At 42.2% G+C, this 23,197-nt stretch overlaps 2 protein-coding genes across 2 annotated transcripts in view; one reads left to right on the top strand and one right to left on the bottom strand.

Annotated features, from left to right (window-relative positions):
- The window catches only part of serinc2 (serine incorporator 2), a 5,632-nt gene extending 2,110 nt beyond the window's left edge, over positions 1-3,522 (bottom strand). Inside the window, exons 1-6 of the mRNA XM_030788761.1 lie at positions 3,417-3,522; positions 2,101-2,262; positions 1,612-1,799; positions 1,022-1,101; positions 737-874; positions 345-514 (exon numbers count right to left, since the gene is read on the bottom strand). Of these exons, the coding sequence (XP_030644621.1) occupies positions 345-514; positions 737-874; positions 1,022-1,101; positions 1,612-1,799; positions 2,101-2,262; positions 3,417-3,455 (777 nt within the window). The 5' untranslated portion in view covers positions 3,456-3,522. The remainder of the gene's footprint in view (positions 1-344; positions 515-736; positions 875-1,021; positions 1,102-1,611; positions 1,800-2,100; positions 2,263-3,416) is intronic.
- Positions 3,523-20,607: 17,085 nt separating this feature from the next.
- On the top strand, positions 20,608-21,304 carry LOC115825732 (cAMP-dependent protein kinase inhibitor beta-like). The gene is made up of 2 exons (XM_030789529.1): positions 20,608-20,749; positions 21,222-21,304. Exons 1-2 carry the CDS (start codon positions 20,608-20,610, stop codon positions 21,302-21,304), a joined length of 225 nt encoding a protein of 74 aa, XP_030645389.1.
- The last annotated feature ends 1,893 nt before the right edge of the window (positions 21,305-23,197 follow it).

The raw sequence follows: 23,197 nt of genomic DNA, 5'->3' as shown, positions 1-23,197 counted from the left end.
ACACACAAATTATAAAATACTACATAAACAAGCAATAACGCAAGATCACAGATTCAGTTATCTACATCAGAACAGACATTGCCTTTTTTGTCTGGATTGCTACAATTACAGTTAAAACAAAAATCTCTCATCCCTAAAAGTTAACATAAATTTCTGTGCAACTGACAAAGAAAAGTATGCGTCAGTGACAGCCAATTAAATTCACTTTCAGCAGTTACAACATAAGGGAGTTGGCACTGGGGAGAAAAAGAGAACACTCAAGATCAAAACAACAGAACGACAGAGAGACAGAAAGAGAGAGACAGAGACGGTGGAAGAGATGGACAGACAGATAAAGTGTTTACCTGTACTTTGGGCAGGATGGAGACCACTGACACGATGATGCAGAAGATGAAGTTGAGGCTGATGAAGACCTTGTGTTCGGTACAGTCATCGGCCTGAGTGTAATACACGTAAAACAACACCACAGCAGAGAAGGCCAGGGCATAGTGCAAAAACGTGAATGAAAGCAGAGCTGCAGGCCAAAAAAAAAAAGAAAAGAAAAGAAAAGAAAAAAAAAAAAACACAAAGAGGCAGTCAGATGCACCCAGATTAATAATAATGAGAGAAGATGAAATTATAGATTGTAGCCCTTTCCCACTGTAGACCTGAATCTCCATCTCTCTGGTTACACACCTGGAGCACAAGGCTGGGTTTACCATTCGAACATTCAGCTGTCTCTAGAGACCTGCATTACCTGCAAACCAGCATTTGCGGTTTCCATTCTCGGCGTACTCCACCCAGGTCTGGTTCCAGGTGTGAGCAAAGTCCACCAGCAGAACCAGCTGGATAAGGATGAAGATAAAGGAGCCCACCACTCCAAAGTAGTACCAGACTGCAACGTTAAAAAAAAAAAAAAAAAAAGCATTCACAAACAGTACATTCAGATTCTGGGTGTTTCGACAGCTTCTGATTCTACAGAAGTCTATGGAACCTGGAAAACCACTCTGAAAATGGTATTCTGGATGAGACTGCACTGTACCAGTGTTAAATGTTCCATCGGGAATGAAGAAAGCTCCCACAGTTATCCCAACCAGGATCAGGAATTTGAAGAACCAGAACCTAAGAGTCAGATACACATTTGCATTACAAGACAGGACAGCACAAACACAGACACACACACACACACACACACACACACACACAAAGACAAGAGATACAGTGTAATTTCCTGCCAGGGACAGAAAAAGAAAAAAAAAAAAAAAAGAACTCAGAAGAATGTTATTGCCACAGTCACACAGCAGGGGGCAGTATTGTTATGACAGCCTTGTTGACTTCCACCACTTTAATAAAACCCATTGTTATTCAAGCTGTTATGTGCAGTGCAGCACAGCGCAGCCTGTAGGTCTGAGTCGAGTTGTAGGTGAACTGTCTGGTGAACTTCTGAACTGCCGCGTCTGCACTTTGGAAATATCATTATTTAAAAAACACCATGATCTCGGCAGAGAGCCTGAACTAACTGACTCACAGGAGACCTGTTACTTTCCTGAGGACCCTGACAGAGTCGTCGCCTCTGACTGTGTTCCTCAGTCTAAAAAAAAACCAAAAAAAAAACAGTGGACCAGGCCGTACCCGTTCTGAATGGAGCCCCGCGGGTCCTTGCTGCTTCGCACGCGGATCATGATGAGGGAGAAGAGGAAGAAGAAACAGGCCATGGCGAAACACATCCTGTACACGGACTTGTAGCCCACGATGATGTCACAGTTCACTTTGTTTTCGATGCCAGGTATCGCCGTGCCGCCAACGCAAAACCCGGGAATCTGCGAACATACGGATTTGGTTTAAGGATGGAACTGATGCGTTTGGTGCATCAGGGTTGAGTCTAAAAGTTCACCCTGATTCATTTGGGGTTTTTGTTTCCCCCCCCCATTATGCATTTATGAGTCCCATACATTTGCTGGTCATACTTTGAGAGCTGAAACAGTTTCATATAACCAGTGTGACTGGGGATTGATGTAAGAATTGTAGAACCAAGACAATCAATATAATGCATTTAATCAAGTGCGCCCCCCCCCCCCCCCATCCCCCCATTTGTCCTGTAACAGATCTGAGGCTAGGAACCTTTTTCAGCTGCGTTTCCATTCCCGGCAGGATCATAATGATGGACACAAGAGTTCCCATCAGCATGAAGAAGGAGAAGGCCAGCCGTGTGACGGTGGAGTTGTAGGTGGACGGACAGCATTTGGACAGGAGACAGGGTGCCGAGCCACACAGACAAGACGCCTGCACAGGACACAAGAGGAGAGAGAGAGAGAGAGAGATTAATACACATAAACAGCTGAGAATGGGTTTAAATTGAAAACGCTAAATGATTTCTCAGAGAGAAAAATGAAAAAAAAAAAAATGTAATTTTTGTTCATTAGTCTGTGAGATTATCACACATGCAAGGGGTCATATTTTTTTAATTCACTCCGCACAGGATAAAACCTTTTACATTACAACTGCAAATTTTGTTCAACTTCTGCTGTTTTTATTTGGTCGTCCTTTATAAATCTTGCAACTACAGTCACTATTCTGTACTGGGAAAACATGCGAAAACAAAAGGTATTTGTAAACGGTCAGTTTTTACGTCTGCTTGGGGATGTATAGTTTGACTATATCTATGGCTTTGTTCCAGGACCTCTGTGATTCATAAGATTCTATGTCGTGACATAAATACCACGCAGAGAAAGCAGAGCAGGCATTGAATTTGCCAAGAAATCAGCTGCAAGTAAACAAACACACATCCCAAACCAATGAACTCTCAGAGTAAATGGAAGCACATGAGAGATGAGCAAAACACATAAGTATGTTCCCATCCGAGAGTGCACTTGAGTGAGTGCGAGATGGAGTTGTAATGCTGCTACGCGAGTGAACGGATGAAGCCTACATACACTAGTGGGATTTTTGGCACTAATAGAGTGAGACACTGACAGAAGTTTTCGCAGAAGCTAATTTTTATGAAGGAAACAAGCCTATTTGTCTTTCTACATTCACCAAGAACGTAAAGATGACTCAGATGGGACAAAAAAAGTAAAACGAAACACAAGTTGTTTCACAAGTTTCACATGCGGTCGAGGTACGACCAACAGATTCTACTGCGAATATGGTTTCAATCTCAGCTCACGAGACCCGAATGTAACATCTGAACACGTAACACATATGTCGCGATTTAAATGTTGGTTTAAACTGTACGTTTGAAAGAACAGAAACTACAGACTACTAATACATTTTTAAAACGTATTTTTTCAAACTATTCCAAGTTTCGGTTTTGAAAAGCACTGTTGGCCTACAAAGAAACATCCAAGTCTACTGACAAGAAACTCTACGAGGCAGTCCGCCACCGAGGCTTAGAAACAATACATTTAAGTCAACAGTTGATTCAAAATTTGACTTACGCAGCTCGCCAGAGAACATAATGCCATACAAGCCCCCATGTTGATTCTCGAAACAAAAGTCGAAACTACATCCACTGAGCTGAAAATACGCGGAAGTGAGCAAAATGCCTCTCGCAACAAGTTAGACCACTTTCCATAGAGGAAAACTTATCTCCAGCAGGAACTCATCGCAACATAACTGATTGGCTGAATAAATGCATCGTTTTGTCAATGGACAAATCAGATTTCAATGCACTTTATAAGACAACGCGTGAGGCTGTATGGGGCGTGTCAGTTTTGCTTACAACGTACTGTGAAACATCACCTTGGTTGGCGTGAGGCTCACCTGTTTATTCAGGCTCATTCAACGCTTTAAGCAGTCGACTGTCACAAAATGTATGTCTCTGTGTTTGACTAAACTATGACATAGTCTGCTTCTCATTTTTTTAACGACTGTCCACTAGATGGCACGCAAAAATAAGCACTTTTCAAGACGAACGTATTAACACTCTAAAGATCAGGAATGGAGTCATTGTGATTCATGGAAAGCATTCGGTATGCATAAAACACTGCCCTTACACCACCTAGAGGTTAATCCGTTCATATTTACACAAAATAAACAATGGAGTTCGAAGCTACCCACAAATACTTGTAAGATTTTAATGATGATATGAGGACACCACACGTACTGATAAATCAAAACAGGCGAGGTTATTTCTGCAGTTACAAAATATTCACAGAGTATTTAAAACCACATGCTCTGCAGACTTTTTCTTCTAAATAAACTTAAGTTATGGAAGGCAGATTAATCAGTGAAAACAGTATTCAGTGTTTGTGGCCAGGCTGCGGACCTGAATTATGACTACAATAAACCAAATATGCTGTGTAATCTTTCTCCCCCATGCCCCTGCCCCCACCCCCCTATTTATAAGATGTTTTATGGGAAGATCCAGCCAGTTTTAATAATCGGTGTCGGCACAAATGATATTTATGATTTCCGAATCTGGCATGATGTTTGCTTTAAAAATTAAACGAAGAAGACGAGGGTTTCAAAAATTACCCCACACTCCTCATATACAAAACCTCATTTAAACAGCCGAAGGATAAGGGAACTTCCTAAAAGAAGTTAAATTAATTCCACATCAGTTCTGAGAGAATCAACAAGTCATGCTCATGAAGAAACGACCATTACATTTCCCATGCACCGCATATTTCGGATAACTATATTCAGATGGCGTTTGAACACCAGAAATTGGTTGAAGCTTTTGCATTACTAAAACATGAATGAAGACAACAAACAGTGTTTGTAGCTCTAAATAACAGTGTGTGTGTGTGTGTGTGTGTGTGTGTGTGCGCAGAGAGAATAAATAATGCAAAAACACGACATGCCACTGAGACTGAGAGGCTCACAGACTGAAAACGGACGTGATTTCTGTGGCCATTTGTGGCGTAAAGAGATCAAAGTCACTTCAAAGAGGCATACACACTCCATCTAGGATGTATCACAACCCATCGTATGAGTACGCATAACTTTTGTTCTTATGTCTGTGGTCTAAATTCATGCCGTCAGTTAGCCGTCAAAATTCGGCCGCATCGAATGTTCTCATTAGGACACGTCATCACTGTCAGGGCCAATATGTGGATCAGGCATACATTATGGCAACTTCTGTGATATGTTACACCTGATTAATTGACATACTCGTTTTAGAGGGGCGGGGAGAGAGAGCGAAAGAGAAGGTCAGAGAGACAGAGAGAGAGAGAGAGAGAGAGAGAGAGAAATTTGGCCTCCCCTCAACTGGAGAGAGTAGGAGGAGAAAATCAAACAGATGCACGAATGTTGAGTCAAGGTCAGACTCTCAGTATTAAAACAGTAGGGGGAAAAAGAGTCCATCTGGTCGCGGTAAACATACTTTCAAATGGGAACTGTCAGTTTGGCTTAATTCCCACAGACAGTTCCCTGATACTCACTTCTGTGGAATTACCTCGGCTATAGCTTCGGCACACCTTTGACTGTACGATGACCTCACCACAAAGTCTCCTTTCTCCTGTCAGAGCGTTAAAAGCTGACGTCTATAGATTGTATATGATCCAATCTATTACCCAAATTTCAATAAAGTTAAAACCAATAAAGTCTTATTTTATCTCATCTTATGTTATCTTATGAGGCCCTTGTTGTTGAGCGAAGGAACAAAAACCTGATCTTAGGTACCGTCGTACCTTGCACTTTGTGTTGAGTGCTTATCATCCAGACATGATTCTGTTAGAAAAGACGTCATCCATATATAAACTCGCATATCCTGCATCCTTTATAAGTTATAGAACAACTTATCTTTGCTGTCATTTGGTATGCACGCTGTTGCTGACCAGATTTTGACGTCATCGGTCTCCGGTTTTATTAGCTGATTCGTTTGAAATGATCAGAAAGAGCAATCTAACAGATTTTACAATCTGTTTTAGTGACGAGTCCACAAACTGGTTGCCTCGGCATTCTGTACTTTTAACGGTCAAACCATCTTCGCGAGAGAAAAAAACATAACACACTCAACTGCCCTTTACTTTTAATTTCAAACGGTTCAACAGTTGAATATATGTACTTGTTGACGCGGCCGAGCTTCACCACACCATTTCAAGAAAACCTAATACAATTTTTCACATTATCTTGTTGGGCCATGGGACGCTGTTTGTACCACTCCAGGGCAAGATGAGATTCATAAACCCTATAAACCCTTTCGTGGACTGTGACTGACTGGGAATTTGGAGACACAAAAAACGCAGCAACTCTCGTATTACAGCGAAAGAAAGATCATTTTAAAAATCTGTTAAAGAGGAAATGATCAAGTAATAAACTGTTCAATTTCCCCCCCGCGAACAGCAATATTGGTACAGTCTTTCACTTGCCTCTGAAACGAACATTGAACTACAGGATAACTGTACAACCGACTCGAGTAGATAGAATGTCTCGGTGCGTAAACGTGTTCTCTCTCTTATAGCCCAATAATGAACAGACGGGTGTTTTTCATTCCCCTATGCCTAACTATGGTTAGCGGATAAAAACCCGGGGACTTTTTCTGTTTCTTTCCTTCTGCAATCGCTCTGTAGACAACAAATTGGTAAGTGAGAAATATATATATCATTTCATTAATGTGAAATATGACATATTGGCGCCGCTTACATCTTGACATAATTAAAACACGACACTAAAGTTAAATTTATGAGTAAAACTGAGCAGTCTAATAGATTTAGGTTACTTTTACAGAGACAAGAGAAACCGACACCACACGCAAAAACATTACATTTGTGGTCCGTCAGTTAATACATAGCTTAACTCAACACAGTAGCACGATTTTTGTCACGTGTTCAACATGGAGTTAAAGCATTACCCGATATTTTTGGCTTTGGTCTGTTTCATCATTACGGTATAATCTGCATCTGGGGGGACTGTCAATTAACCTGCGCGCCAGGTGGGCGAAACATCACAGAAAATACAAGGATTTGAGTTGTGGACATTTGCGGATAGGGTACAAATAGCCTGTGTTGCTTTTATTCAAATTAAATGCGTTGTAAAATAATGAATGCATTATGTGGTTTCTTTACATGACTGTACGTATGAAGGGGAGGGACGGAGGAGGCGTGTTTCAGGCATTTTGGAGAGGAACACGACTCCCAGAACTATGTAGTGAGGTAAAATCAAACAAACAAACAAACAGACAAAAACAGTGGACTCCGTTTTAACGGTACTAGTCGCCATAGGACGTGACGTCAGCCCAGTCAAGTGGACAAACCATTGATTCCCGGTTTTCTCAAAAAGGGTTACTGACTTCCAACATTGATGCGGACACAAATGAAGCATGCTGTCTGTACACAGATGTTAAGCCGTCTCTCACAGGTGCGCAACCGGTCGCTGTTCAGTCCGCGGTGATTTCAGGGAGGACTTCTGGAAGCATCCAGTGTAGACTGTCAGGACAGCTGTCCCCAAGGAATCATCCGCTATAGTTAGTGTGTCTCATCGTATTAGAGCGCGTTTTCAGAGCTGAATAACTCGATTCCCGTCGCCCTCCCTGGAGAGATAACGCTTCAGGCGACAAGCTTAGAAGATCTACTCAGATATGACTACCTGTTCCTCAAAACTCCAACAGCACGCGTTTGCTTGTTTGGTATTAAGAGACTGGCTAGATTAAATAAATGCGACGAACATTAAGCCACATTACAGGTGTAGTTTTTTAGGAAGAGGCAGGTAATGCAGACACTGCGTCCTCAGATACAAGAGTAACATGCTTTCTGTTTCCTCCGGTCTTTGAGAGACAGGGAGGAGGTGAGAAGTTGAAACGCCCAGAAGCATAACTAAGTGTCCCGTCATTTCAAGGACGACTTGTCACCGGAACAGTTTAGGAGCTTGGACTGTGCCAACAGGTTTTTCAGGGAAATATGTACAGCCCATAATTTTACCAGCACCCTGTTTGATATTCATTCTCAAAGGGTGAAAAAAACGTTTTATATCTACAACATGAAACCTATCTCGCTTTTAGACTCGACGATTGTTAAGTCAGATTATAAATGGCTAACGTGTACACTTCTCTGTAAATTTGTCTCTTTTTTAAAAACCCAGATCGAGCCAACATTTGACCAAAGTGGACAGTGTCAGCCTTGCGCGTACTCAGTCTTACTCCATAGCCTTATATTGTCTGTGACTCTCTCCTCCTCTCCTGACTGTTATGCAAGATCTCTCTCTCTCTCTCTCTGTGTGTGTGTATGTCTGTATATTTTTCCTTCAGTTCTTGATGACTGTGTTTTTGTGAGCTGTTGTACCTCATTGATCTTCTGTCTCTGATGTGATTTTTCTCTGAAGAGCTGGGCATTATTGTCACCTTTGATCTAAATAGGGTGCCAATCTGTATGTCTGGTTTGATTGTGAAGAGAAAACGAGGCATTTAAGAGAAAAAAAAACTGCTGATTTATCCGTTAGCATTATCTGACAATGAGGTAAACCGGTTTTCACATTTTTACCACAGTGATCATTTCCAGGGACAACTGGGTTCCAGTTTAAAGACCATAAAACCATTACAGTCACACAAACATATTTAGCAACTTCTTACCATCACCATAGCATTACACTGGCATTCATTTATGTGGATTACTTTGGTTTCTGCGTTGCTATTTTTATTGAAGTGACACAGAAGGTTGTTTGGCCCCAGGGCTCAACCATCGGCAGAGGCCGTCCACCATCTTGGCTCAAGATGGGTCTCAGCTTCATAGGTATGCACTGTAGTGGCCTTATTCCTGTAAGATACCAGGATGTGTCATTTTTACCAGCTGAAACACTTAACGTAGTGTCTGCCTGTGTCATCATTCTTCCCCTGGGATATCTGCCTTCTAATGCTCTGATCCAGTGATGAATAGATGGAATGAGAGTACAGTGATGTCATAATGGCTACAGAATGTCACATGGGTGCCAGTTGAATGTTCAGCATTTTCAACTTCAAGAGAGGCTTCAGTCCTTCAGCCTTGTGCAGTGGTTAGTTCCTTGAAAATGTTAGAATGTCCTCTCCTCCAGTTTGTATGCTCCTGGCACTGTGAGAGAGACAGAGGAGTAAACTGTGTCCTGATTTTTGTTTTAGCCCTTGTAGAATGTCACGAAGAGGAGAGAGAGAAGCAAGAAAAAGAAGGAATAGCGCTATATGATGTGCATTTTTCATTTCATTTCGTCTGGATGGCTGTGTAAATTTATTCCCGTCATACTTTGGGGGGGGGGGGGGGGGGGGGGGCCGAGTAATTCAAGGGAAGCAGCCCACGCATTGATTCACCAGAATCTCTGAAGAATCTCTGTTTATCTCCTTGTCATGGTTACCTTGGAAAAAATGTTTCATTTTCCCTTTTTTTTTTTTTTTTTTGCCTCTTATGTTTATTCTCTTCTGTTTATTCTTTTCAAAAACATTCCTCACTCGATATCCAGTGCATCTCGAAAACATGAACCATGCCAAACACAGAGTGTTTATTTAGAGGCAGCCTCGATATTTACGTTAGTTTCTGTTTGTTTGGGTTGCTTGTGTATAATTTTCTGGCATGTAACGTGATGTTTGCGAGCGTGTTTGACAGCTTGTTTACAGAGTTATGGTGTATATACCTCGATCATCAGTTCTTTGCTCTCAGACCTTGTTCGGTGAGCAGAGGAAGGAAAGGGACATCTGATTGTTTGTCTCTCATTAGCCGAGCCTGTGACCTATCGATATGGCGTCTCAGCTGGTAGCCTGCTAACGCGCGCTGACCTTTTCCGTAACCTTTGGGATGTCGTTTGACACGACGGTTTTCATTTCCTCTGCTGGAAGTGTCAATCAGACCTCTCCCAGAGGTCCCTCAGCATGGAGCAGTGCATCAGTACTGTCACCAAAAATAAAACACATAAACAACACATAAAACACACACACACACACAAATACGCATACCCTTCTGATTAACATATTTCAATTCGGTCACACTCTAACACACACACATATTTTGGATCAGTTTGGCATGCTGACAGACATCATATACCTGTCAAGCAGGCGTGAACAGCTACTGCATGTGTACTAATACGGAAAATCATTTTATGTTTTGCTCACGTATATCCTCATATTCATGTGTGTCATTTAAACCATTCTGGCAGGATACATTGAAGCCACATCTCCAGCTCTATAGCTATACTGTCAACACTTACTGAACAGTGAACCAAGTAGGCGTCCCGTGTTTCTGGGTTGATGGGTAGGGCCCAAACAGTGAGCGGTTAAAGAGGGTAACTAGTCCTCCCTCCTCTGTGGCATGTGTGACAGTAACACTGTAGCCTGCTGTCTGGTGGGGGCTTGAGCATTTAAAGATGACACGGGGCAGTCAATGACCCCCCCCCCCCCCCCCCCCTCCCCCGCGTGGAAATCCAGATGACCTTCTACACTGCCTCTCGCTGCAGGACATCTTTTTCAACCTCGCTATCTCCAACTCTCTCTCTCTCTCTCTCCTGTCGTCTCAGCTGTGACACTGACTCTGCCCCACATGGGTCGCCTCTTCAATTTTATTATTTATTTTATTTCATTAAGGGTGCCAGACAGATCAATGGGTGACCCTTTTAATGTAATCGAGCGTAGTACACGTCAACGAGATATCCTCCAGTAACTACACTAACGGAGCTCGGGCAGTCCTGAGGTAGACCAGTGCTCTTACGCTGCTGTGATATTCACAAAAGAGTACCTTCATACTTATTTTTTTAATTAAAATCTGTTGTTCTAATTGTTTATGAAAGACTGAGAGACACTCCATTAACAAGCTGTTTTTAATGAAGGCCTTTGAGAGAGGGTTAATAGGAAGGTTTTGGGTCAGCGGTATCATAATTGTGTGGCATTGCTAACACACACACACACACACACACAGACACCACACACACACACACACACACACACCACACACACACAGACACACACACACACACACATTGCTTCTCGTCAGTGCTGACAAATGTCCTTTGTGCTCTAGTTTATTTCTGTGGATGTATGCATGTGTGTATGCATGTATATATATATATGTGTGTGTATGTACGTGTGCATGTGTGTGTGTATGCATGTGTGTGTATATATATATATATATATATATGTGTGTGTGTGTGTGTGTGTGTGTATGTACGTGTGCGTGTGTATGTACGTGTGTGTGTGTGTGTATTCTGTGTTCTTGTTCACTTGACTGGGGCGCAGAGGAGTTGATGTAGGACGCAATTGGATCTAGCTTTGCCAGCTCCAGGGGCCTACGGGTGAGCGGACATCGTGCGGAAGGAGCACGTGCAGACGATACATCCCAGGCCGTGTCGTTATAAACATGTATCTGTTTTTTGGGGGGGGGGGTTTGACAGAGAGACAGAGGGAGGAGGAAGAGGAGGAGGGTAGGAGAGAAAGGGGAGAAAATGGTTTGGCTTCGCTCCTACAGGAGCGGGGGCTGAGGGCTAAAATATTGATGGCTGTTTTTTTTTTCCTCTGATGGGGACGGACAATGTTACCCGCGATGCCACAGAGGGTCGCCGGGGCAGTAGGCAAGCGTAATGTCTGTCACACGTGTGTGGGATTTGGAGTCCGCATTCAGTACAGCGAGTTTCAGCTTTGGGCCGTGTCTCACATGTTCTCCTTTTTATTTTTTTATTTTATTTTAATCCCCCCCGCCGTGTGTATGGATTATGGCCGTGTTCGTGGATTATGGAGTTGTGTTTTGTTTTTTTGTTTTTTTTGTTTGTTTTTTTTTTTGAATAGTTGGTTTATGGCCTCCAAGAGAAAGACTTTTTTTTTTTTTTGAGGGGAGAAAAGATTGATTTTTCAATCAAGCTGAAAGAAGAGAGGGATGGGCTTTGGACGCTGTGTGTTATTAAACTAGATTGAAACATTACCAGTTGCTCACTGTCTCTCTCCTCTCTTCTCCCCTCATCTCTTTATTTCTGTCTGTCTCTCTTTTTCTCTTGCCCTCTCTGTCTGTCTTCTCCACATATACAACACTGCTTGAAACACTACCATTATGCTCTCTCTCTCTCTCTCTCTCTCCCTCTCTCTCTTTCTCTCCCTCTCTCTATCTTTTTCTTTGTCTGTCTGTGCCCTCTGTGTACACCATCATCCTCTCTCTCCCTCTCTCTCTCGTTCTCTCTCTCTCTCTGTCTGTCAGTTTGTGCCCTCTGTGTACACCATCATTCTCTCTATGTCTCTCTCTCTCTCTCTCTCTCTTTCTCTCTCTCTCTCACACACACACTCACTCTGTCTCCTTCTCTCTCCCCCTGTTATCCACAATCATTGCAGACAATACTTTGCCCCCTCCTCCTCTAGTTTGGGTCTTCAGCTCCCTTGCTTGGGCAGACTGTTTCATGTTGCTGGATAAGAGGATCTGAGCTGCCTCCACAGTGAAACCCTGTAAAAACCCAGGCAAGGCCGGGGGCCAAACAGCCTCTAATGTACGGACTTTCCCTCTCTGTATTCACAAAAGCCTTTGTGTGTTTTGGCTTTTTTTTTTTAAAGCTTTTTAGAGAACAATTAATTTGTCATTTGGCAAACAGAGAAACCAATTTGTGCCCACACACAGTGAATGCACAAAGTCTGGACACATTTTTGGCTGTTTTTGTGTGTGAGTGAGTGTGTGTGTGTGTGTGTGTGCATGTGTGTGCGTGTGTGTGCACACGCCTTTCACACAAGCATTCTTTAGTCATCGTGGACAAAATATTAGACACAGAAAATCTTTTATATTTTTTATATTCTCAGAGCTGTTATTCTTTAAATAATGTGATTTACAAACATGTAAAGATGTTACAAGAAGAGAATCTTGTGAGAACATTTGCTGGTCCTAACATTTCTGACATTTCTGTCATAATCATAATAAGACCTATTTATGTTATAATTTGAACAGATGACAAGTTACGTCTTTGGTTGTAAGGAGGGTTTGAGTTCAGTTATTATTCTTGGGCAAGTCCCAACTCTGTTGTAAAGATAAGCGTGTGTGTGTCTGTGTGTGTGTGAGTTCTTTCTGCCTTCTCATAGCTGTAGTTTATTTGTTTTCGGTTCTCCATTGCCGTATCGTAGGTTTATTGTGCAGTGATGAGAGTACAAAGGTTTTAGTTTTACTGTTGTAATGATTACTGAGATGTTGAACCACTTCCAGGCATAAATGAGCTTCTGAAAAGAAACACCTTGACACAGAGGTAAATTTCAACACTGGAGACGAAGACGTACCAGGTTTATTGTTTGTTTTGGTCACTGATCCATCAAACACAGTATTAATGCCAGTTCTCACAAAGGCAGAGTGACTATGACAAGGGCAGAGTCTGGGAAGAGAAAGAGAGAAATAAAAAAGTAGAACAGGCAAAGTTGTTTCTCAACTCCTCTGTGATCGTGTGCGGAGAGCAGCAGTTGGGAGTCTGGGGTTTGGGAGGTGTGTGTGGTTATGTGTGTGTGTGTGTGTGTGTGTGTGTGTGTTTGAAATTTAGGTTGTTGTGGTCTTGTCTGTTCAAATCTCAACATGAGGATATAAATATCTGAGAAGAACACAGTCTTATGAGAAAATGTGCTGGTCCCATCTCTGCAAAGCTTTTTTTTTTCTTTAAAAAAGATATGAAGATATTTAGTTATCATTAAAACAAGTGACAAAACAATGCCTTTGGATGTTATTAGGGTTCAAGTCACGTTATTACTCTTTGGGAAGTCCCAGCTTAGATATAAAGACAAACATGTGTTTGTGTGTGTGTGTGTGTGTGTGTGAGAGAGAGAGTTCTGCTTTCTCATAGCTGTAGTTTATTTGTTTTGGTTCTCCGTTGCCTTATCATAGGTTTATTGTGCAGTGATTAGAGTACAAAGGTTTAGTTTTACTTTTGTTATGATTACTGAGATGTTGACTTACTTCCAGGCATAAATGAGCTTCTGAAAAGAAACACCTTGACACAGAGCACTAAAGATGAAAACAAAGCACATTGACTGTATGTTTTTGGTAAGAAGTCCACCAAGCACTGGATTAATAGCAGTTATCACTAATGCAAAGTGAGTATGTGAAGGACGGAGTCTGGGAGGGAAAAGAGAGAACAAAGAGTGGAGGAGACAAAGGAGAAAAGAAATGAAGTAAACATTCTGTCTTCTTTCTCAGCTCCAAAGGGGAACATGTTCTCTGTGACCACGCACTGAGAGCAACAATTGGGAGTTTGGGGTTTGGGAGGTGTGTGTGTGTGTGTGTGCGTGTGTGTGCGTGTGTGTGTGTGGTGTTTGTGTGTGCGTGTGTGTGCGTGTGTGTGTGTGTGCAGCACCATCTTAATTTATGTTTTATGTCTTAAAGACTCTGAGAACATGAGGTGCTGGGAACATTAGTCTTCACCAATTCCTCACTGTATCCTCAAGCTGAGCTGATAAAATTAGAGAGAGAGAGAGAGAGAGAGAGAGAGAGAAGAGTGGATTGTGTATGCGCACGCGCGCATGTGTGTGTGTGTGTGTGTGTGTGTGTGTGTGTGTGTGTGTGTGTGTGTGTGTGTGTGTTGAGGTTCAGTGAAGCAAGGTCTGCTGGGAATCATTAGAGTCTAGATCATACAGTAGCATTTGATCAAGCTGTCTCAGTGGATCTTTCTCCCTCTCTTTTCTTTCTGTCTCTCTCTCTTTCTCTCTCTCCCCCTTTTTCTGTCTCGTTTTCTTTTCCCCACGGTGTCTTGAAAACCAAACGTTAAAGCAAACACATTTTCTTCCAGTGCAGTTTTGCCAGTGTTTAGCTTTGTGACTGACTCACTGAGCTTTTAAATCAATGACATTTTGAAAATGCAAATGCCTAAATGTCACCCCTCACCAAGCATGCAGAGCTACCTTCTCTAGGACACACACACACCCAGTCGTCTTTCTCTCCTTACGTATACACATACACCGTCTACATGTAGTTTGAGAGTGAACGATATAACCTCAGTGTGAAATGATAATAATAATAATCTTTCACGACGGACCAGAAAACCTGCACTTTACTCCTTCCCTACCCGAGAGAAGTCAGGGATTACAATGATGTGGTTACCATGGCAGCAATCAGAGAGGTGCACAACAAACGCACATGAGCTAACAGTCTATAAATAGGGAGAGAGTAATCCAAGACTTTAGCAGTGGGGTCTTATACATAACAGGTAACTGTGGAATAGGATTTAGGACAAAAAGAGTTTGATTTGCCTTATACTCTACTACTGAGGTGTTGGATAGAGAAGCTGGGGAGTGTGTGTGTGTGTGTGCATCTCTCTGTCTCTCCCTCTCCCTCTCTCTCCCTGTCTCTGTCTCTGTGTGTGTGTGTGTGTGTGTGTGTGTGTGTGTGTGTGCCTGACTGATACTCTGATTTTGGGAGCTGACATCAAGTGTATGTAATATGCTGATCTCATCAGAGGTTCTCTGAGTCATACACGTACACACACACACACACACACACACACACACACACACGGCATGCTGACCTGGATTAAAGCCATTCAGGGACTTTCCTGTTGCCAGTAAAAAAGAGGGGGGGGGGGGGGGGGGGATGAAAGAAGAGGAACAAAGAGAAAAATGAATTTAAAACAAACAACATGATAGAAAACTATGCTATAAGAAAGAAAGAAAGAAAGAAAGAAAGAAAGAAAGCACATATGTGTATATGTGAAGGACGAACCAGGCAGAGAGAACATGAGGATTAGGTAGAAACTCTGGTCTATAAATAGTCTGAAGCAGCTCTTTATACCCAGCACTCTTCCTTTAGATTCAGCACCTCACAGAGGTGACGAGAAACCTTCTGCCATCTCATTTACACGTCCCCTCACCGACTAGCACTCAACCGTCTCCCTCATGAAGATGCTTATTCCCCTCTCTGTTTGTCTGGCTGTCTCTCTCTCTCTCTCTCTCTCTCTCTCTCTCTGTGTCTCTCTCCTTATCTCACTCTCTTGAAGTGTTAGATAGATGAGAACTAGACCAGGGACCAGACGCTGAAATTGTTGAACACTATCCGTGAGAGCAGGAGACTGTGGAGTGTGACACCATGCCTCTGTCCATGGTGCTGAAGATAGCCCACATCCTGTCAAGTAAACCGCTCCATAACTCCTTCTGACTCTGTCCGCGGTCCTTAAAAAGTCTCTTCAGGAATGAGTATTCTCCTTGTCATTTAGCCGACAGGCTGCCGCGGTGTCATTAATGCTGTGTGTTTGACTTATTGAAGTCACTGAGTAAACGGGGGATTATTCTTTAATCTGTTATGGTTAAGTATGTAGGTGCGCTGCAAGTGACAGAAGGCAGTGGAAGACATATTTAAAACTTAATCTGGGACTACATTTTATAATATGAAACATTCGATAATAATTTTAGATTTTTATTTTTTTTTTTTTGCTTTCTGTGCAAGGTTTTTCTTTGTTCTTGCGATAAGTGTGTGTTTCACGTCTTGCAGTTAAATAAGATAACGGTGTAATCAAAACCCTCCTATTATCTTTGGGGGTCAGTTTGACCCCATTCAGTGTCCATTCAATGTTTAACGCCTCCAAATAAATGATTGACATCTTTTTTTTTTTTGCTTCATATTTAATGACTTTTCCTAATTTAATGGGGACAAGTGGGTAAACATAAAATAAACATGATAAGTTTTCAATATCCTGTAGACATTTTGTATGCATCAGTGTTCACTGGGGTCAGTTTGACCCTAGGCTGTTATAACTGTGCAAAACATGTAAGAAATATCAACATTTTACACACATTTGTTACGGCTGTTATGGATGATACTGAGGTCACTATACCATGCAATTTTATAATCTTAAAAAAAAAAAAAAAAAACTCCCTGCTGTTTTAAGGCCAAACTGAAATTGTGTTTGTTTTTCCTGGTGTCAAATTGACCCCGAACATAATACATGTTACTATCCTTGATAATAGAAATTGTTTTTCTTTCCAAATGTGATAAATAACAAAAATCTGTACTGAGATATATCATAAAACCATTAAAACACCAAAAAGATCTTTCTTTCCAGTTTTAGGTCAATCAGTGAGATTTTACAGTGATTTGCATATTTTTCCATAGTAATAGGTATTCTGGATGTATAGGGGTGGGGGGGGGGGGGATGTTTTATTTAAAGGGCTATTTAGGTAGTCAACAAAGTAATATAAAGTACCTGACACATAAATAATCACTTTCCAGAGATTGAAATTGCTGGGGGTCAAATTGACCCCGAGGACAAAAGATGTTAGTGAATTTGAGGATAATTAAGCTAATGGTGAATGAACCTGGTTGCTCTGGAATGCCTTTAAAAGTCACTGCGTCTCAGATCCATGTTGCCTCCACTGCCTCCCTGATCTCAGCCAACTGTTCTTGGCCCTTCGGTGAAATCCTATTGATCCATAAGATACGATCAGTCTTAGGAGGGGGGGGGGGGGGGGGGGCAGAGAATGAATCAGGACGCCTGTTGTGAGGTGCTGCAGTTTTAAAAGCCAAGCCAGCGAGATACAGGAGCAATGTGACGCTGTTGTTTTGGGGTTTGTTTTTTTTTGTTTTTTTGTCTTGACTTTGGAGAAACTTTTGTAATGAACAGCACTGACCTCTATAGTCTTGTTCTGATTGTCAGTTTTAGTCCCAGGTAGTATTAAAAGGGCACACAGTCACTGCATTCAAAAGCCTCTTCATTTGTATACAGTCAAAGTCAAGGCCTGTTTGCTGAAAAGGCAAAATGTCTTCCCAGACAGTCATTTTCTAAAGAGTCTCTATGCCTCATCCGGAGAGGAAAATAAGCCCATAAGAATGTTGTTTTTACTCGTCATTGAAGCAGATGCCTTCCAGGTTTGTTGTACTATAGTTTGCCTTCCGATTCAAAATTGTCCGTGAGAGAGCCCATTCCCCTTGGTGAGGACACCTTAACACAGACACACTGGGGATTATTAGACTTTGTAGGTCACACTGGTCAGTGTAGATTGTTTCAAACACGTTTCAGTGTTAATAGAAATGAACACTCAGCGGAGTAAATGCAACATGGGAAAACAATGTAATCGGACGCATGAGAGTCAGTGCCGTGGCCGAGTTTCACTGATCGACTGATTACAGCAGCCTTGCGTTGTCCTATATCTGACCAATTTGTCTGACCCACTCTGTGTGGTTTGACGCGATCCTAATCTGATTTAATGGGGGAAAAAGCGGGTCAGAGAGCCGTACAACAGAGCCATAGATCTGCATGTTGCAGCACAACCCTCTGTCTGTACACGCATGAGGCTTTCGTCTTTCTATTTCTAATGTGTCTACAATTATGCATTATTCAATTCAGGTGCGAAAAACAAACAAACAAACAAACAAAATAAAACAAAAAAAACCCCGACCGAACAAACATTGGTTCGTAATTACGTATGCGAGGTTACAAATTTCGGAAATGTGTCCCTGACTCCAGATCAGTCCTACGGGGAGAGGGCCACGAGTCTTTTTTTGGGTGTTTTTTTATCTCAGCAGACAGGGTGTTTTCCCGAAAATTGCATCTGTCACGATTAACCTCGAGGAGGCAAGTCAGGATTACCAGGAATAATCTCAGTTCTGGTAACCGTGCGGAACATCTGTAGCGGAATGCATTTCAAGTCCAATCTGCCGAAAGCGGTCTTGCTTTTATCTTACGCCTGATCCCTCTCACACGGCTAAAATGCGCAGCAGCTGCGGACCAGTCGAATGGTAATTGCAGTGTGTCGTATCGGGTTGGACGGCTGAGACAAAGCCTCGCGTTGACATGCCGGTACTTCGCGGAGCCGCCCCAAAAACGCCCCCGCCACCCCGACACACTGAAAATAGAGCTCGCTCTTCAGCCTCATTCAACCTCGACCTATAACACGCAGGCACTAGATCAACTAAAAAAGAGAGAGATTAGATCCAAATCTTTGTCTCCCGCTGAACGTAGCCCCGTCGTAAGTCACTGTTACGCTGCTTATATGGAAAGAATGACGGGTGAGTGAGTGAAAAACAGCAACCATGCTCGCTTTGTAATTTAGCGCTTTGATTTGTTTATCAGTGTATAACCTTTATAATAAATGATTTTATAGATGTAATCTCTCTAAAGTCTGAACGTAAAAATAGAGAATGCACACTGAACATGGTGGTAGCCTGAGTATGGACCCCCCCCCCCCATACACTCACACACACTCATATAAACAAAAACACTCACATAGAAACACACACACACACACACAAACACATGCACACATACAAACCAAAACACGATGATGATGATGATGATGATGATGCCAGACTAATGAATTCTCCTGGTGCTGAGCCAGTCCAGTGCTGAAGGTAAACAGGTGACCAGCCTGTGACTGCCTCTCTCTCTCTCTCTCTCTCTCCCCCTCTCTCTCAATGTCACTCTTAATCTCATTCTCCCTTCCACTCTCCACCTCGCCCTCTCCCTCTCTCACACACGGCCATTTCTCTTTGCCTTTATAAGAGATAGAGGTTATTTAAAAAAAGAAAACAGAGAAAGAATGGGGTGGACTCATATGTTTCTCCGCCAGAGGTGATCTTTCATTTGTTACCATAGAAACAGCAGTTCTCTGTGTGTGTGTTTGTGTGTGTGTGTGTGTATGTGTGTGTTTTAGCTGAAGCAGTGGTGTCCAGATTTAGTGTGCATACACAATTACAGTCTTTATGCTTGTGCATATCTAATATGTATGCAATAATATGTTACATTGTAGCTGTGCATGTATTTGGCAGGCCATAAATTGCACTAATATGAATATGAATGAGCTCACCTGTATACGAAGCCATTTCTATAGCATTCAGAGAGCTTATATGTGATTATAATGCAAGGGTGGGTTTAAGAGCCGTCAGTCATTTAGGCCTGATGCTTGCAAATGCCAATGTTCACTGTCACCATGGCAACAGACAGACAGACACACACACACACACACATGCGCGCACACACACAGATACACACACACACACACACAAACACACACACACAGGCACTCGCTGTCAGTGCTGTTGAGATCTCCCATTGTGGCAGTCCACATGAAGCTAGAAAGATGAGTTGTGTGTCAGGAAGATGTGTGTCAGGCTGGCTGAGTGAGACAGAGGAGGTGTGGGAACTGCCTGACGTAACTGTGAGTTAAACAAAAATGTTTTTGTCCTCTATATTATATATATATATGAAATACAGATAAATACATATGACGTACCATACCAGATATTTCAAAGATGAAGGCATAAACAGTGATTAGAAATTGTCCTTAATTTGATGGAAGCTCTCCCTCTAGTGGTTAGAAATATTTGCTTGTTCCTGTTGATGAATGTTTTGGAGTTGGCGGTAAGCAAGGGGTTTGTTGTCCTGAGGGATCTGGTACCAATGTTAAATCTCACATACCTGCTTCCAGTTTCCAGATGCTTTTAAAGACTTTGAGGAGCTGAACTGGATGTGTTAGACTGAGAACAGATGCCCAACAGGAGGGCTGGACATTTTTCTTTTGGAGCTTATTCCTGAAAAGTGTCCTTTAATTATAATTATTATTTATTTCTCTCTCCATTTTACTCAGCACAAAATCCCATTTTTTCACCGATCCGCACTTGACATCCTTTCCTTCAGTATCCTGTTATTCGTGAGCCATGAGTCTGAGAAATGGCAGAAAGGTCATGTGACTTGACATTTCCACTGAGGGTTGCCAGATTCTCAACAGTTATTCCCCGTTTAAAATCTCTCTCTCTCTCTCTCTCTCTCTCTCTCTCCCCCTCCCAGGTTGTGGCGGGCTCTAAGATGACTGAGGTAGAACCAGTGTTGGACTTTGCCTCCTCGGGCAGGTCGGGCCGACGGAATGCGTTGCCCGACATCCTGGGCTCTCCTGCAGGAGTCAACCCCTCTGACCTCCCCCTCAAACTGGCCGAACTGGCGTTAACGGGTCAGTGAGTCAGTCAGCTCGCTCCCCTTTCACAGTTAACCCCGTCAGCACGGTCACACTTTTATCAACATTTAACAAACATTCTAATCTACAGCGATTTAGGATGGTGAGCACGAACAGTAACTCATGTCTGAAATTTAGCCAAACGTGGTTGCTTAATTTGCCTGTAGGCTGAACTACTGGCTTCATAGGAATACTGTGGGGAAAAACCCATTAATAAGCCAAACACACAATACTTCTTAAGGACATTATACCCACTATTATACCTGGAACAGACTCAGTCATTCAGGTACTTCAAAAACTTATTTTAGCCAGGTCTGAAACACATATACACACACACACTGTAAATGAGCACTCACATACACTGTAGAAACACTCACAACTGAATCAACCCACACACACAGTTACAGAGTGTGGGGGACAGACTGATGACTTGAGTGCTGACCCTTATCATGGTTTTCTATCTCAGCAGATGGACCTGGAGGTGCCCAATCACCGACTACAGAAGAGGCCCCGCCCCCTACAGAGAGCTCCGAGGGGAAGGAAGGATCTTAGTGTGACACCTCTTCTTTAAAGAGGCCAGCAACAGACTACAGAGAGAAAGGGAGAGAGAGAGAGAGAGTCTCATCAGCGGCACTGCTGGAATTGTGGAATTGAGCTCTAGTGTCAACAGTCTCTACAGACCAATACACACACATACACACACACACACACACACATACACATAAGAGCCATGTCTCTCACAGCAGATATACTAAGGACTATGGGAGTGTGAATCATCTCCATACTTTGGGACATTTGGGGGGGGGGGGGGGTATTCATGGACAGATTTTTTTTCTTAATGTTTTCTTTTTCTTTTTTTTTCTTGATCATGTCACTATACGTGTTGGTGATGGAATGTGGATGAAAAATGAGGACTGTCTTTTTTGTACTGCCAGCCAGTCTCACACTTTTTTTTGTCATAGTTACCGGTCTAATCTATTGGGTGATATAACAAAACGACACATCGACACATCGGCAAAAATGTTTTCCCTGCACTGTTGGCGCTTGCCTGTGCTTTGAGGCGATGTATTAATGTGTACAGCAGAGAGAGGTAGCCAAAGTGTGTGCATTTAAATAAGCGTCTACTGTGTGTCAATGCGGAGGCAGGCTTCCTCATCTATACATGTCTGAGACACGCTATTATGAATTTGATACATGATCGCGAAGTGACAACACACGTAACTGTATCTGGACGACTGAACTGTTGTTTTTTTAAAGACGTTTTATTCTGTCACAAATATGACTTTGATGGAATTATGGGTGTGATTTCGACCGCAGGTATTAATGAAATCTAAACATAGCTAAGTAGTGGGGAATGTCATTGTTGTAACATTTTACAATATTATACAACCTTGCGTTTGTAAGAGACGTCAATCCCTTGGGAACTAGGAAGACTAAGTCTGTGTGCTTGTATCCCTGAGACGAATGAATTTGGTCTGAGTTAATGTGAGGTTTCTGTGGGGAATGGCTTTGTGACGACGTTCCACTGGCTAGCTTTTACATGGCGTTACTGCCTATATTTTTTGACATAATACCCTCACATTTTGTTTCACAGACCATTCACTTGAGATATTAACGAATATAAAATAGAGAATAAATACTCTCTCAACAACAGAAGAACATATCTCAAAAAAACAAAAAACAAAACAAAGCTCTCGTGAACGTCAATATAATTTGGACTGAACATTTTCACGACGATTTGGCTTTTCCTAAGTAGTTTAATCACCTCAAATAAGTCGTCCGTCAACGTCAAAGGCATGTTCAAGGCATCTGTGCTTGTTGAATCCACAGCATATTGTCTTCGTATGTATCACAATAACAAGAATATGTAATTAATCTCCGTTCAAACGCATTATATGTTGTCCGGTCATATGCTAGGACAACTGGGCCGGGGGAGGACGGGAAAGGAGCTATAACTGCCAACACTGAGTGTCACGTCTGAAGACACCAACACACTTGCCTTCTGCCTCGGCTGCTTGGAGGAGGCTTAAATATGTTTCACAGGAATTAACACATCAACACTAATTTAATTGACTTATGCATGACAGTAAAAGGGGCAAGGATCACTACAGCGAACTGAATTTAAAGCGATGATCGAAAAATTTCCATGGCAACTCTGACAGTTACTACGCCGTTCTTGTACATATTGTAACATTGGAAAAAGACGAGTATTTAATTTATTCGCACAATACATATGTAATTGTCCTTTTTATGGAATGATGAGGTCGTTGTTTAAGCCCAGCTACTTTTTTCACAGATGGGGAAAAGATAACGTTTTGCAGAGCGTCAAGTTCTCCGGTTTGAATCGGTAACGGTAATGTGATTTGTACACTCAGAAACGAATCTTTATGAATAGTCCAGGGTATGGAGCGATTCTGCAAAAAAAACGAGTTTTCATTTTTCTTC

The sequence above is a fragment of the Chanos chanos genome, chromosome 12 (assembly GCF_902362185.1).
Source record: "Chanos chanos chromosome 12, fChaCha1.1, whole genome shotgun sequence".
NCBI lineage: Eukaryota > Metazoa > Chordata > Actinopteri > Gonorynchiformes > Chanidae > Chanos > Chanos chanos.
This window is presented reverse-complemented; position numbering and strand designations above follow the sequence as displayed.